The following is a 16019-nucleotide window of genomic DNA, read 5'->3' on the forward strand; positions in this document are numbered from 1 at the left end:
AAATTTACAAGTGAAATGGATGATTCACTTTTCATTTCCATCAGCAAGCCACAATTATAGCACCTACAAACATTTTTCGAGACGCTTAATTTTCAAATGTTCTAATATATGCACTAACACTGAACAGTTCAGCTCATGATGTAAACAGTTTATGGTTATTTGAAAATTAACAGTTCCTAATTAGTAACCCAAAGAAATGTAGAATACATTTTCTGGAACATGAAAGAGAACACTGTTGAAATAAGTTAGCTTCAAGGAATACAGCTTATAACATTTTCTACTGCACTGAGCAAAATCTCATATATACAAAGGGGCACACTTCAAATTATTTTTGGTCGACCATATGTGCCAACGTTGGAAAAAAATCAATAATTATAAAGCAAAGCAGAGTACTTGTGTTATCCTTCATAGAACTGAACAAGCCATATTACTACCGCACAAAAGCATCCATTATTTATTTAGATATTAAAATATATTTATTTTGAATAATTCTTTGGAACATTTTGCATTGTCATCTACACTGATTAAAAATTACAAAATAGAAGTGGACATTGCTTAATAAAAGAAGAATTTTCCTCTAAAGACACATTTTTAAAACCTAGATTTTTTTTCCTAGACAGAAATGAAAAAATAAAATGTAATTACATTTACAGTTTAGTCATATGTTTCAGGTCTAAATCAAATACTAATAGACTGTGATTGAACTGAAGAAATGTGTGTCTACTCAGGAAAATTATTAAAAATTATTATGGGGTACAAACTAGATACCTGTGAATGTACTTTTTTTAGCAATACTTTATCTCTGCACGTTGCATTATCACCATCTACTGTTCATTCATCCTTTTTTCTACAGCCTAGTCTTGTTTAAGAAGGTAATTAAATATCATGCTGCCACTAACCTAAATGGAATTTTAGAGAGAAATGTGACAAGGACTAAATAATTTGTTTATTCTCTGTGTCTTTGAAGACTTAATTCCATCAAAAAATCAAATCATCTAAACCAGACATTTCTCCATTGCTATTTCATTACATATACTCAAAACATTTCACTATTAACTGCTCTCTGCTAATTAATGTTCCTTTTCAGAAAAAGGAGATGCCATTAGAGAACTAAAGCTTGGATGCAGCATTTTGTTTTCAAGCATTATAGTACGATTAAGCATCTCATAAATGCCATGTTACGTTTCTTCAAGTTGCAGTCTTGGGCTGCACCATCTGTCAAAAAAGAATTTTCCTTGTATAGGAATTAGTCTGTATTTTGAAATTAGTTTTAATTAGAAATTTTGAAGAAAGATCCTCATATCACCTGGTCTATATGTATCAATTTACGGAAAACAGACAATTTTGAAGGACAGGAGTTGTGAAAGGGAACCAGACACACCAATAATCACTATAAGCATGCATTCCATAGAAACTCAACTAAAACATTTCCTAACGTAAAATTTATTTTTTTTCCTGAATATAAATATATTTGTAAGCAGAATAATGTTCCTTTCAATGTTGCAAGTATATTTATGCCAACAATATTGTCCCTTCAGTGGAACTGAATTCCCATAAGTAGTTTAAATACTAATTGCTGCTACTTTAATGAGGAAACTCACTCTTCCTACATGTTTATTTCCAGCAGGCATCTCCTTCAATGTTTATTTCTGATATGCATTGAATTATCTATGATACAAAAGAAAAAAAAAAAAAAGCAGGGGAGGAGAGAAAGAGATAAAAGCACAGTTTATAGCTCTACAAAAGCATATTACTAAATAGTCTACAGTCAAAGGTAAAGGGAGTCAAGCAATGCTGAGGAAATTAATTGTGTATAGCATCTGTTGTTACTTACAAATCTTAATACTTTCTAGTCCTCCTGAGTATGATACTGTGATCTTAGAAATCAGTGAAACATGTGCAATTCAAAAACGAAGCAACTACCCAGCAACACTGAAAAGTTATTTCAGAACACATGAAGGGCACGCCATGCATGTAAGAGAAAAAGTGAACTAGGAATTACTTTTACTAATGTGTCACAGAAGCACAACCAAAAATAAAAAATAAAAAAACAAACCAGAAAAAAAGAAGGAAAAATACGCTGAGTGTCCAGCAAACCCAGAGTTTATTCCACTCACTGCAGTAGTTTTCTCATTACAATGTACTGAATGCAACAAAGAGCTGGAGGCCCGATCTGCATGGAAGAAATGACAACATCCTTGATGCAGACTTGAGAAAACACCTTGCCAACAAGGGTAAACTGCAACGAGATACAGTAGACAAGCATATTCAAATATTGCAAAAACATACTGTATCTTTGAGGCAGCCAGTCACAGTTCAACCTAAAATAATAATGGCGTACTTCTCCATTTTCTTACTAAAGCAAGCTTACAAATGCATAAAAACTAAACATAGGTTTCAACACAATGAATGAGACACAAGTGATCTCAAGGCATTTGCTTAATTACAAAATCATTAAATTCTGTCTCTGCCATGCACCTCAAAGAACCAGTAATTCACCAACAATGCCTTAAGCACAATTCTCTGTTCAATGCTGAAAATGCTACTGGTAAACAATTTGAAAAACAATGAGGTCAACCATCAGCACCACTCACTGTCCACACACAAGATCAGAACATGGCAGGTGCTGCAGCACTGTGTTCCCGGGAGCCTCAGCTCTGTGGGGGATGAGATTTAGAGTAAACCGAAGTAATATTTTCTTTAAGGAACTCTGCCTCCCACTCACATAAAAAAGACCTAGTTAGAATGAACCCCAGTCAAGTGGACAAATCGCACTGAAAATCAAAAAGTAGGCTACTTAATCAAAGAAAGGTATACTAAAAGGAGAGGGGTGAAAAAAAGAAAAACCAATAACAATACCACCAAAGCTCATAATGATGACTGAGCAGATGTAAAAGTTGTATCAAATGTTGCTGCAGAGGATTTTCACAGGCACCTGTGTTACAGAAGCTGAATGAAGGGTCTGGACATGTTCTGAGTACTCACCCTGTGACTTCAAAGAAGCCACATAATATCAGTCTTGTACTTTTGGAAAATGAGGAAACTAGAAATTTTAACACAGAAATTGCTTGTGCAAAGGCCTGCAGCATGGCTGTAGCTTTAAATTGCCAAATCTGTCACCAGCACAGGCGGTGTAAAATCTCACATCTGTGCTGCAATGCCAAGCTATCCTGCAGCCCCCGCTAGAGACTTATCCAGCACAAGGACTTCCCAAAGTTTCTTACACTGAGCTCTAAATAAATTGTTCCAGTGCGAGATGGTCCACTTCTTGGATTCCTGTGTGTTGTAGTGATCAGTTCTGTTGTTCTGCCAATTTTAGTAGAGCATCCCTCTGCAAAGATGCACATGTGTGTCTGTTCCCATAGCTTTGGGGTAGCTGTGTAAAAGTGTAGCTTTACTGGAGAGGGGAACGCAGAGCTGGAGCAGGCTCTAAGGGTAGCTCCTGCCTTCCGTACCTGTGTTGTACTTCAGCACTGTCACAGTCCCACTGCAAGGGAGGTCTGGAGGTCCTTAACGAAAGGCAAGAGGAGCCCTATAGTGCCACACTGGGCTGCAGGAAAAACTGGACACCAACAGGGATGCAGAAGGTAGGGACTAAAGCACCTTCCCACATAGTCTCTGGTGAGAACTGCTTTGAATGAGTCCAGGGTTATCAAACTAGTCTTTGAACCAGTATTGGCCTGCACTAGAAATGATCTGAAACAATGGTGGCCATGGGTGCAACTGCCTACAAAACTGAAACAAAACATTTAGTTTCACCCTCTAGCAACTTCCATTTGCAGGTGTACTCTTTAACCAAGGCTCAAGCACATCAGCCACTGTTAGAGGTTTCAGACAGGACTTCAAAACTTAGCTAGGTCTTGACTCCTGTAGCATTGTTCCCAGAATATGAGTGCCATGCTCAGCCACTCCAGTGGAAAGCTCACGAAGGATAACTTCTCAAACTGCTCTAGCAAAATCAGCAAGAGCTCTCTGCCAGTGTTCTTATTGTCTCTTATTTGGGGCCAAGAATGACTGTACACCTTAGTAGCAACAGCAGTTCAGCTGATACACAGTAGCCTGAGCCATACGTGAAGAAGCAGAGGCACACTTGACTGAAGCAAGCAAAAGAGGGTTTGCTGAGCAGAGCTTATTTAAAAATAAACAGCAATCAGGAAGATCCCACAGGAAATGCACCTTTGTTCAGTTTCCAAGGAGATCATGAATATCTGTTCCCAAATCTAAAATGACCTGATGGAATCTAGTTTTAATTTCTAGTTTTTGTTATTAAATGAGGGAGAAGAAAAAAGGAAAGCAGCACAATTAGGGGAACATGCACACGACAACTGGCAGGGAGTAATTTGTTACTGTTTTAATCAATTTAGTATCAAATGACCATTCCCTTGGAGTACCTTCAGAGAAGCAATCAGGCAGCAAACACAGGGATTTGACAACACAGCAATCTGCTGATTGTCGCTTGGATATTCGTAAGTTACAAAACTCTTCCGCCTTTAGATTTTATTTCATTTGTTATAAGAAGTCATAAATAATTGAAAGTCACGTGATAAATTATTCAGCTAAGTGCACTGTTTCCAAGGAATCATAGCATGAGTCTGGATTAATGGTATAATGCAAGTCAGACGCAGAAGTTGAGCTGACACCCCACAATTACCACACACAGGAGCAGTCCAGGGAGTATGGCACTTCTCAGCGTGTGCTTTCCACCACGAGGACACATAAGTACCTTGTGAATATTTATGAACTAGAAGTCCCTACTGCCTACTGTGTACTTCATCTGCTTGCCCATGCATGGCTATGAATTAGTGAAACTTAACCCAGAGCTTCCCTTGGCACAATTGATTAGGACATTCATTACTATAAGTGATAGCACTGTCCTTCAAGACTACTGCTGAACATAAATCTCTGCTATAAAAGACTTTGTCTTTAACCATAATTACCTGTTATAATTAACTGATAATCTACTCAAGGGGACTGGGATAGAAGCAACTGCAGGGATATTACTGTTTGCTGTAAAAATGCTGGTACAATCCTGCTATGTTCTTTATACAAACCAAGTTATCTAAATATTTTGGGTAGGTCTAGGTCCATGATGTCCAGAAACAAAAGCAAACTTCTCAAAAATTGAGATAGGACTTCTGCAAAACCATATGTGAGTCAAGAATCTAAAAAAAACCAAAACCACACACAACTGCAGACATCCTGCATTTTGAAGGTGATTTCTAAATTTAAGTAAATTTTCTCTGAATATACCAGTAAATTAAAAGCTATACTGACACTTTATTTACAAAAATTCATATAAACCATTTCCTAGACACAATATTGGAACGTCTTCCTTCTCTTTGTCATTAGAGATTGCATTTGAGCAGATCATTGAGATGGTAGTTTTATAACAGTACTGACTTGATAACTACTGAGCTGCTGATACTCTGCCAACAAAATTGGCATTGTATTCACACATGGGTGTGACTTGAATGCCCTATCAATAAGCTTCAAAGCATTTATATACTGTATGTTAGCAAAGAAGTGAAGGTAGATATTAAATACCAAGTACACTGGAAAGTTGCAGAAGAACTCATAGTGTAATTGTCCCATCAGCATTTCCAAACTTTTCCAATTGTTCTAAGTTTAGTAGCCTTGTCTACCAAAGAAAAAAATGTCAATTGCTACTCAACTTCAGGAGTTACTGTCCAGTTTCAACCAAATCTGTCAGAAGAGCAATTTCACAGATCTTAAGATAACCTTACTTAATCTAAGTAGGAAGTGCAAGCCTTAGTGGCCCCTGGATCTTGAAAGTTACACATTGTTTGAGCTGCCAAATGGCCAGTGTATATATGTATACGATTCATTTCACCTGTGCGTGTGCTCAGGAACAACCATGGCTTGACCTGTCTCTTGCGACCACTAATTAGGGAATACAGAAGGAAAATACAAATATTGGAGGGATACAAGAGGGAAGGGAGAAGCTGGAGCTACAGTTAGAGGAAGTAAAAGAAAACAGGGGACATTCTAGAAAAAAAGAATGCAGTCATAACGTGCATGGTGAAAACGTAGGGCTTTTTGTGGTAGGTTAAGGGAACAGAGGATACAAGTCTACAGGAAACTAGGCTTCCTTCCTGCCACGTGCAGAACAGCTTATTTCCAAACTGTAGAACTGACCCCCATGATTTTAGGCTCTAGATGCAGATTAGTTACATCTACAGTGTAACTAAAGGTTCTGCTAATATTTAGTAAGATTAAGATATCAAGGAAGGATTTCTTAAGCATTGGCCCAGTTATCTTCCACAGCCTCCCTACATGAACACAGGTAAACTGTTAACTTCCCTGTTTATTGTCCATTTGCAAACTGGACAAAATTACTTCACAGCTCTGAAAAGTGCTTTCAGGTCCCAGAATGTAAAAGGTGCTAAACGCATGCAAAGAGTCATCCTTAATAGACAGTATTGCATAGTGGGCATACATAGGTCTAGAAAAGTTACTGAGTAGCACTGTTTATCCTTTGCCAGTAGCATTAAATTATACAAATGTAAAGAAAAAAAATGACATTTAGGTCCAACTTCATTACTGGTGCAATTTTACAGAAGAGAAAAATGAACAAAAGCATATAAGTAGTTTTTACACAAATTAAAACTACCATTTTTTCTTCTTAAAAGAGCCAAACCCAGAGCCTCTAAAACTTTGTGAAACTCCGCTAATGGGCAACTAGTGATGCACATCCTCATCTATCATGCCTAAATTCAGTTCAGACTCTGGAAAAGATTAAAAACCACAGCCAATATTTGCAGGGGCACCCAATCCTTATTTGGACTCCAGTTACATATTAGCTGAATCAGTTTGCAATTTGAAATAAAGATTTGCCAGAGCTCATTTTAAAGACCACTGGAATCAAATGGCAGTATCAACATTAAGCCGTTCAATCTCAGTTTTAGTGAATGTACAGTACCTGGCTCAAAACAAGATGATTTACAAATATCTAAGAGGGAAAATATTAAATAATACACCAATCATGCCATCCTGTGTAAACTGGAATTAAGAAGCTTGCTTTCATATAAATATTTATTATTTTTAATTATATTATTGTTATTATTATTATTTATTTCATACAAATATTTCATCCTGAACTTGGGCCACAACAACCCCATGCATCGCTACATGCTTGGGGAGGTGTGGCTGGAGAGCTGTCTGGAAGAGAAGGATCTGGGGGTTCTAACTGACAAGCAGCTGAACATGAGCCGGCAGTGTGCCCAGGTGGCCAAGAAAGCCAACGGCATCCTGGCTTGTATTAGAAATAGTGTGACCAGCAGAAGTAGGGAGGTGATAGTCCCCCTGTACTCTGCACTGGTGAGGCCACACCTGGAGTATTGTGTCCAGTTTTGGGCACCTCAATACGAGAGGGATATCGAGGTGCTGGAGCGAGCGCAGAGGAGGGCAACGAAGCTGGTGAAGGGCCTGGAGAACAAATCCTGCGAGGAGCGATTGAAGGAGCTGGGACTGTTCAGTTTGAGGAAGAGAAGGCTAAAGGGAGACCTCATCACTCTCTACAGCTACCTGAAAGGACATTGTAGAGAGGTTGGTCCTGGTCTCTTCTCACAGGTAATTAGCAATAGAACAAGACGGAATGGCTTCAAACTCCAACAGGGGAGGTTTAGACTGGACATTAGGAAAAAATTTTTCACAGAAAGAGTGGTCAGACAGTGGAACAGGCTGCCCGGGGAGGGGGTGGAGTCACCATCCCTGGATGTGTTTAAGGGTCGTTTAGATGAGATGTTGGGGGATATGGTGTAGGGGAGAACTTTGTAGAGTCAGGCTGATGGTTGGACTCGATGATCCCAAGGGTCTTTTCCAACTGAATGATTCTGTGATTCTGTGAATATGTCTCTTGTGTTTAATTGACTTTAGGGTCTAAGATGATATAAATTCTGACCATAGCTTCTTCCAAAACTGTGGGAAACTGATGATCTCTGTCCTGTGTGGATTGTCTAGTACATGAGAAACTTCTTTCATAGTGAAGAGTCTCCCAGGTTCTGGCCTTTCTCTTTATGTGGGCATTCATTTTGTTCTCTGCTGTCTGTTTTCATGTAAGTTGCAGGAACTTCTATCTGTGAGATGTTTAACCCTCTGTCATACTCGGTGAGAATCATCCAACAGGATCAAAACCTCTTGTAGAAGATGTACAGCAGATGGCATAACATTCTACATAAACACGGAAGACAAAAGTCACGTTGCCTAGTCATAAATCTAAAATCAAGAACTTGCACTTTTCTTTTTAGGAAATTATTATGAAACTCAGAAAAGTTATTCATCACATGTCTGCACAAAGCAGATATCTCAGACTGAGGTGTGATCCTTAAATCTAACAGCCAGTCTGAAATAACCTCATGGTGGCACTATCTCACTCCAGAATACTAATCACTGGTTTGGTTTTCTCCTTCCCCACTGTGGATAACATACCTCGGAAGAACATAAAACACAAGCAATACAAGCAGAGAAGCTATCGCTCAGTAAACTTAAACATGAGGAAAACCTATGAAAGCATATTTAATAATATGCAATGACTTGCAACTATTATTTTCTAAAGGAAAACAGAGTTCATCAACACAAGAAGATGTGTTTTACGACTAGGGATTTTCCTGGCTTAGATATCCAGGTGTTCAGCTATGTCTGTAACTACAGCTGTTTACAGCAGTACATAATTTTCTAGTTGAGACAGGGTAGAATGCAAAATTAAAATGAAAAAGGTTTTCAGAGTCATCTAATAAAAAAGAAGGCAAGATTATAGAAATCACACAGCACCATGAAAATAAAAAATTACCTGAAAATACAATTTACAAAAAATACAAATTAGGAAGTTAAAGCAACAGGCAAGGAATGTGTCATACAATGCAGCACTTAAGAGGGACTTGTAGTAACAGATCTACCATATGCTACTATACTTGTACTTCATAACCCTATAGAATATGCAACTCAACCATATCACACTGCATGTCCCTGATCTAGCATGATCTCAGAAATTCAGCAATCCCAATCCCATCTGTACACAGAACTGGAGATCAGGATGAAGCTGGCAGGTACTTTTAAGAGAGGCAGGCATTGCTGGCCTGAGCAGCTCTACGTGGAGAGTTTTATGTGAAATATGTCTGTTAACTTGAGGCATGCCCCAAATTATCAACCCTCTCTCCCTCACAGCTGAAGCAACTCTGTGCATAACACCTTGCTCACCACAGCCGAGATGCCTGAAGGGTAATGAAGTACAAGGCATGCCCCAAAACTATTCCTAAAATCATGCAAAAGCTTTGCTGAGCATACATGAAATTACATGATAACCATTGTTAGTCTCTGCATTAACTCATTCTGTAGACATTGCACTAATGGAAAATTGAAAAAGAAATCCCCGAACAGCTTCTGTACCAATATTTAAGATGCTGCTCTTCTTGGGAATTTGTATTCTTATGATTTATTCCTATGCTCTTTCACAGTGCTTTAGACAATAGCAGTTTTCAGGAAACTATCTGTGGCTAAGTTCATGCTGTATACGACATTTGCCTCAGCAAGTTCTAGACCATCTCTGAAACAATAAAAATAGATTTCTAATTCTGCTGAGGTCATTTGGGACCTGAATATCTCAATTCCTTTTTTTTTTTCTGCCAAAGTGCTTTCAGAGCTACATTAAGATTACTCTTTTTAAAGGGTAAGAAACATAACCACCTAATTTTTCATTCAGAAGTATATATATACTTCCCAATGGGAAATATAACAGAAGCAGTAACCAGTACATTTCCATAAGAGATTATTTTCTGATTTGAAAGCAGTGTTGAGAATGTGACTTCTAACATATTTTACCACCTTAAGAAACCAGTATTTTTAAAGAGAAGTGTCTACACTCTATCTCATTATGCTACCTAAGCTTTCATGTTCACCTGGGCCAGTACTTTTGTCATCTATTAGCATAAAAGTGATAGAAGTTGGGGGAACCCGCTCTTCAATGTACATTTGAGGCTCAGAAGGAATGAATAACCGTGATACACAAGTACCCTCTAGTGATGAAAGTATGAACTACAGTATTACACTAACACCTTGGTTTGTTAAATATTGTTGTAGTCACAAAAAGAGACTGACAAAACAAAAAAAGAATATGCCATCTGATACACAGACTCTGTCCTGAGGGTGGCAGAGGACACGCTCAGCCCCAGCCCTAACAAAACACAGGCATGAAATGCTGCAGGCAGTGAATGTTTGTCCAAAACACGGTCACTCAAAGTTAAAGTTCTCAAAGAAAAATTCTTCAGGAAAAAAATAGATAATAACTACTTAAAGGCAAAGCACACATTCCTTGGTTTTGAGGTTTGGCAGCTTGTGCTATAGCAGCAAATGTCTGAAGACATACATTTCACTATACTGTTAATATTCTAAGAATGAGATCATTAAGGGTCTTACAAGCTCAGGTAGTTCCTGTCACCCTACTTGCAAGATAAATTATTTTAGCAGAAAAAGAAAAATATTTTCTATTGTATTTAATGAAAGTTTTCATTAAAGAACATTTTTATAGAAAATCATAGCTAAGGCTAAGAGAGATCCAAAAGCCTGCTGAAAAAAGCTAAGAGCTTAGTAGCCTCTAGCCTTAATCCAAGGAGCTGAGAAGCTGTAAACTGATGTAGAAGGAAAACAAGTGAAAGAATTATGTCTTGGCTGCACATTTATTCAAGCAATATTGCCAAGAATGCATTGTCATAAATAGCAAAAGTGAAGCACAAATTAATCAGAAAAAGCTCTTTTATCATGTAATTACTCATTAATGTGTCCATCAATAATGACAAAGAGACCCCTATATTTAAAGGAAGAATGTATTTCTGGCTGAAAAGCACATTGATGCTTCAGACTTTAAACAAAAAGCCTCACAAATTTTATTGAATAAAACCAAAATTATTCACATTTAAATTTCTTTTGGTGTAAGTATCAAATCAATAAACACAGTTCTACACAACAGGAAGTCCAGCCAGTAATGCAGGCACCCAACTTCAAACACACATACAGAACCGTCAACACTCTGAAAATGTTATTTTGTCTTTGTGGCTTCAGAATCCTAAAGGGTTTATCAAACAAACTGATGAGACCTGTCCAAATTCAGGCAGGTAAAAAAAATAAATAAAAGAAAATCAAGAATTGCTAGTAATTTTTTTAAAAAATGTCCTGTCAGTTAGGTATACAGCAAATGCAAAGGTGTTTATTGGAATTTCTGTAACTTCTGTCTCAGGTTTCATTTAGACAACTCAATTATAAAAAAACAGGACATCACTACAGTACAGTTTCTTTTGAGCCTTCTCCAACAATCTGAGTCCTTACAATGACACAGAATCGATTCCTGAAAGCATCTGATTAAGTGTTATAAAAAAACCTTACCTACAGTAAATAAATAAGAAATCATCAGCAATGAAGAGAGAAGTCCATTGAAATACATTCAGAAATTCTGACATTTTCATGCTCCGTTTCAATGCTTTAATGGGTATGTGTAACTGAATGAAGCGTTATAGAGCTAGGTACTGCAGCAGCTGGACCTGATTAGATTAAGGATCCTCTTTTGCACATTTTTAAAAGCAAAAAGACCGTGTTCATGAAGGTAGATAAGCACGGGATGGAAGGCAAATGCCCAGCACTTTAGTAAGTGTTCTGAAGAAAGAACTTCCAGAACACAGTTTATCTATAAAACACAAAGACCTCAAAAATAAACTATACAATTATATTATATACACATATATATTGACATAATTATGAAATTATAGCTTATAAATTATAAAGCTTTCAGCCTTTAACAAACAATTTTGTTACAAAGAAGAGCAAATCTGTGAAACCTGTCATATACCTTTTCCCTGCTTCTTGTCAGGACAATGATAGAATTTACCTCTGTTCTGAGTAAATACAAGGGTGTTTTCCACAGTACGTATTTTACATTAGAAACTTGTCTAAGGTATGATACTAGGGAATACATAAATTACAAATGTTCTTATTGGTTTATTATTTGTTACAAAGCTTCAGAGGTGTACATGACTATGGAGATGAGGATCTGAGATTTTCTACCTCCACTCTGTCTTGCACAAGGAAATTAAAAAGGACTTAGATAAAAGCACAGTGAGGTGCTCTAATACCAGATGATCTATTTTAAGCAAAACCAGATTCAGTTAGAATGCTGAGTCAGCATACAGTCTGCTCCTATCTTACACCCTCACTAAAGTTAAACAGTTAAGGTTGCAACATAACACCAAACTGAAAGATGAGACACAAATACAAAGAAAACATCTACAATGCAAGAAATATTTTTATTTAAAGCACGTGAAGGGTTTACTCACAATTCTTCTCCTTGTTTTGCTTTCCTGTCAGAAACCAGATATACACTTCCAAAGCTTCCACTGCCAAGTTTCCTCTGAATGGTGTATCTTCTTGCAATCATAGCATCTGAGCAAGCAGAATTCAATTGGGCAATAGTGACATGCTTAGCAGTTTCTTGAAATTTCTGCATTTCTCTGTGTAACAGAAACTACACAAATTTCTCTAGAAATGTAGCTTTCAAATCCTTTTACTCTTCCATGGATGTACACAGGAAACACTTGAAACAGAAAAAAATTTGGTTGGTCAATGTATTATTCTTATTAAAATTTTCCTTTAATTCTATGGCAGTGCTTACAGTGCTTAGCTTGCAGCAAAACACAAATTAAGTAGAATCATTAGTTGGTAAACTGTGGGCAGCAGACTTTAAAAAGAGATTCCAGATAATGTAGATGTGACATAGTCAGCCTTCCTCTAAATCAACCTTAAATGAATTCACTGAACTGGTAAGACAGGCGAAATGAAATGCGGGTGCTTATACATTAACTTATTTAAAAGTTCAAGTGCTTTTTGCAAGGAGAACTATACCTGTATTTTGCCCAACAGTTCCCCTAGATATGGCACTCTTCCTCACCACATGTCTTTGTACCACCACAGTACCTGACACCAAAAACATCTGCGTTTCAGGGTACAAGTTTCATGATTTTTGTATATACTGAAGCATAATCTCCACCTGTAATTTGAGTTCACTCCCACAAATAACTGCAAAGCTGTTTTCTCTGCTCTTTCATTTGCCCCTCAGATTTCACCATCTGTTTCAGTGCTGACCTCACAAGCTTCTGTGTGATTCACCACTAATATCTTCTGCAAATTAGAGCTTCAAGGCTACCCACAAGTCTATGAGACTTTCAATAAAACCCAATTCTTCCAGAAGTTCTTAATTTCTCCTTAGCTGTAATAATTTCTTTCTTGACCCACCTTTCCAACAATTTAGCTTTGATTCAGAATTCTTGTCTAACTGAGGTCCTAATTCTGCAAACATAGGGACTGCAAAGACAAACCTCTAGTGTTTCTGTGGTTTGCAATAACTAACTATGAGTTTAGAACAACTTTGTTTACTCAAACTTACTCATTCCAAATGATAAAGGGTAGGTGTTTCACTGCACATAATAAAACAATATTGCTTTCATTACCTTGTCTTTATATAATGCTACCTGCATCATATGTGCTTGAGGATCCTTGGGAACAAATAAAGATGTTGCGAGATCCTACAATCAGTGCAACTAATACTACTAGATAGTAGCTGCAGTGCAGCATGCCCACGCTGGGTTTGTTCACCAGAACATTTTAACGTCGATGCAAGAACATAAAAATCCTTTTTTTGTTGTTGTTGCTTTGGAGAAGAAATTGCTTAATTTTAAAAGCTGCATAACTGTTGGTTCCAAGTCACTGTCTTCACTTCCTAACAAATGCAGAGCCTAAAAGAGCCTAAATAAAGACTACAAATTTGTATCTTACAACAACAGTGTGCGTGTGTGTGTGCGTGCACAAGAACCTGCTTTAATACCCATCTGCTCAGCTGCTGTCACACTGTACCAGAGCCTGACGTTGTAGTGTCACTATATTATGAAACACAGCCACATTTTAATTACTACAAGCCATCTTAACAATGATACAAATCCTGTGTGTTTTATAAACAAAAGCACTCCTGAGATTCTGTTTCTGTATTCTCTTCCGGATAGCAACAGTGACAAAAAAATTTGAAATGCAAATGCTAAGCAAAGAATGTCAGCTAGAAAATTACTTCTTCTGTAACTCCAAATCTGTCTGAATGGATCATGTTGAAGTGTGGGGGAGGGGAGGGCAGGAGGATGAACTCCACAAAATATTATGTTGTCAGTTTACATATTTTTCATTTACTATTCTAACTTCCTACGAAGTTGCTGTTTTATGGATGCCTTCATAAATTCCAAATAGAATAGCTTTGAAATACGCAACCTTTAGAAATAGCTACGCTTACAAGAACTGCTGAGCTATCTCTTCCCTTTTTTCTGGAGAAGAGTCACTTAACATCCCTCACCTTCGAGTTTTCCTACTTACTTGGGCCGTAGGAACATAGCCCAATCCTTTACACCACAATATCACACTTGAGATCAAGTAGCCCATTGAGTCTAATTGTTGTGCTTTATTTCCAACCCTGCCTCTTACCTGCTACTCTCTATGCTTCAATTTCCTTCTGTATATAATAATGGTAATAACTATCATATAACTTTGTGAAATGCTTTGATATCTACTGCTGAATAGTGTTGTAAGGCAGGAGCCAGTGATTGCTGTTGTGGTATCACAGGCACATTTTAATGGCACAGGAGAGGTGGATTGTTGAGCCACTGCATTTGAAAGAAATACCCTGTAAGAGTCAACATTTAGAGCCTTCCTCAACCATGAGACTGACTGATTCTTCAAGGAGTATACAACCTGGCAGCCTCTCCTACCTCACCCAAACCTTTAGCCCAACCTTCCTTCTATTTTTTACCAGTGTCCATCTTCTAAGCAGGTATTTCCCAAGCAGCAGTACATCAGTTGCTTCACTGAATTTCAGAACAACTAGAGAGAACTCAAAGAAATCAACTCCTCACCCCCTTTTCCTCAAAAATCCCGGTATACCCTATCCACTAACACTCTGGTAAACAGCTTATGTTCTTAATTTTCTTCACCCCCAGCCAAGACCCATTCCAGAGCCTGGCAGGCTGCTGATGCCAAACTAATGGAATTTCCAGTCTGGATCACTTTTTTTATTTTTCCTTCTTCTTTGGCTAGAATTAAATCTCCTTCCTCTTTTTTTGTTGTAAGCTAAAGCAAAGTTGTTGTTTAGGGTTTCATAGTTCCACCTACACATGCTAAGTGCGCAGCATCTCCACTTCTTCCCCTGACCTTTCTTTGCTTAAATAAGATGCTGTTTTTAATTTCCTTTACATAACCTTCAAGTTTCTTTAGCAATAGCTAACATACTCTGACACTTTCTGCCTCCAAGATAAATCCTTCTTTGCTAATCAAGGCCATTTTCAAGTTCTATCAATTTTTCACTTTATTCTTAACAACCCCTCTGCTACATCAACATTTGCTGCCCCCCCCCCCCCCCCCCTTGCAGTACAAATTCCAGTTTTTGTACTTAAACTCCAAATATCCTCAGTATTTGCTACCTTGAATTTTTTCCTGCTAATGACTTCACTAGCCTGCTCCTTTAAATTTTTTGAAGATAAAAATGATGAGGTATTGCTGGGTTTTCCCTTCATTTAAAATAGAACTAACTCCTGAACACTGGCTCCATTGTTATTTTCTGCAACATTTTTGTAAACCTAGCCAAGCCTACAGTAACATCACCTCAGCTGGCCCGTTTTGTTAGTGCTCTGAGAGAAAGGATAACCAAGAAAAATTTTATTAGTAGTGTCGGTAGGAAAGGAGCTTGCAGATGATGGTTAAACAAGGTCAAACGTACTCGGCTATCAAAGGGCTAATTAATAACTCCCCGACACACATTCAGGAATCTGGGATCTTCTAGGATGACCTCAGAGACATTATTACCTTATTAATAGACCGTGTAAGACTCAGAATTCACGCTTCGGGAGCCTGGGGAGACACAGACACAGTTATGCTTCCCTGTGTGAGGGAAGCTTCCCCGCCCAGCTTCCCTCACACAGAGGGGC

The 16019-nt window shown here is 37.8% G+C and overlaps 1 protein-coding gene across 2 annotated transcripts in view; it reads right to left on the reverse strand.

Annotated features, from left to right (window-relative positions):
• Nucleotides 1–16019, reverse strand: part of NEK11 (NIMA related kinase 11) — a 123303-nt gene that overhangs the window by 106838 nt on the left and 446 nt on the right. For both annotated transcript variants that reach the window (XM_074860117.1, XM_074860127.1), the window contains exons 2-3: nt 15898–15942; nt 12339–12595 (exon numbers count right to left, since the gene is read on the reverse strand). In XM_074860117.1, coding sequence (XP_074716218.1) covers nt 12339–12508 — 170 coding nt within the window. In that variant the 5' untranslated portion in view covers nt 12509–12595; nt 15898–15942. The remainder of the gene's footprint in view (nt 1–12338; nt 12596–15897; nt 15943–16019) is intronic.

The sequence above is a fragment of the Strix uralensis genome, chromosome 1 (assembly GCF_047716275.1).
Source record: "Strix uralensis isolate ZFMK-TIS-50842 chromosome 1, bStrUra1, whole genome shotgun sequence".
In the NCBI taxonomy this organism is placed as follows: Eukaryota; Metazoa; Chordata; class Aves; order Strigiformes; family Strigidae; genus Strix; species Strix uralensis.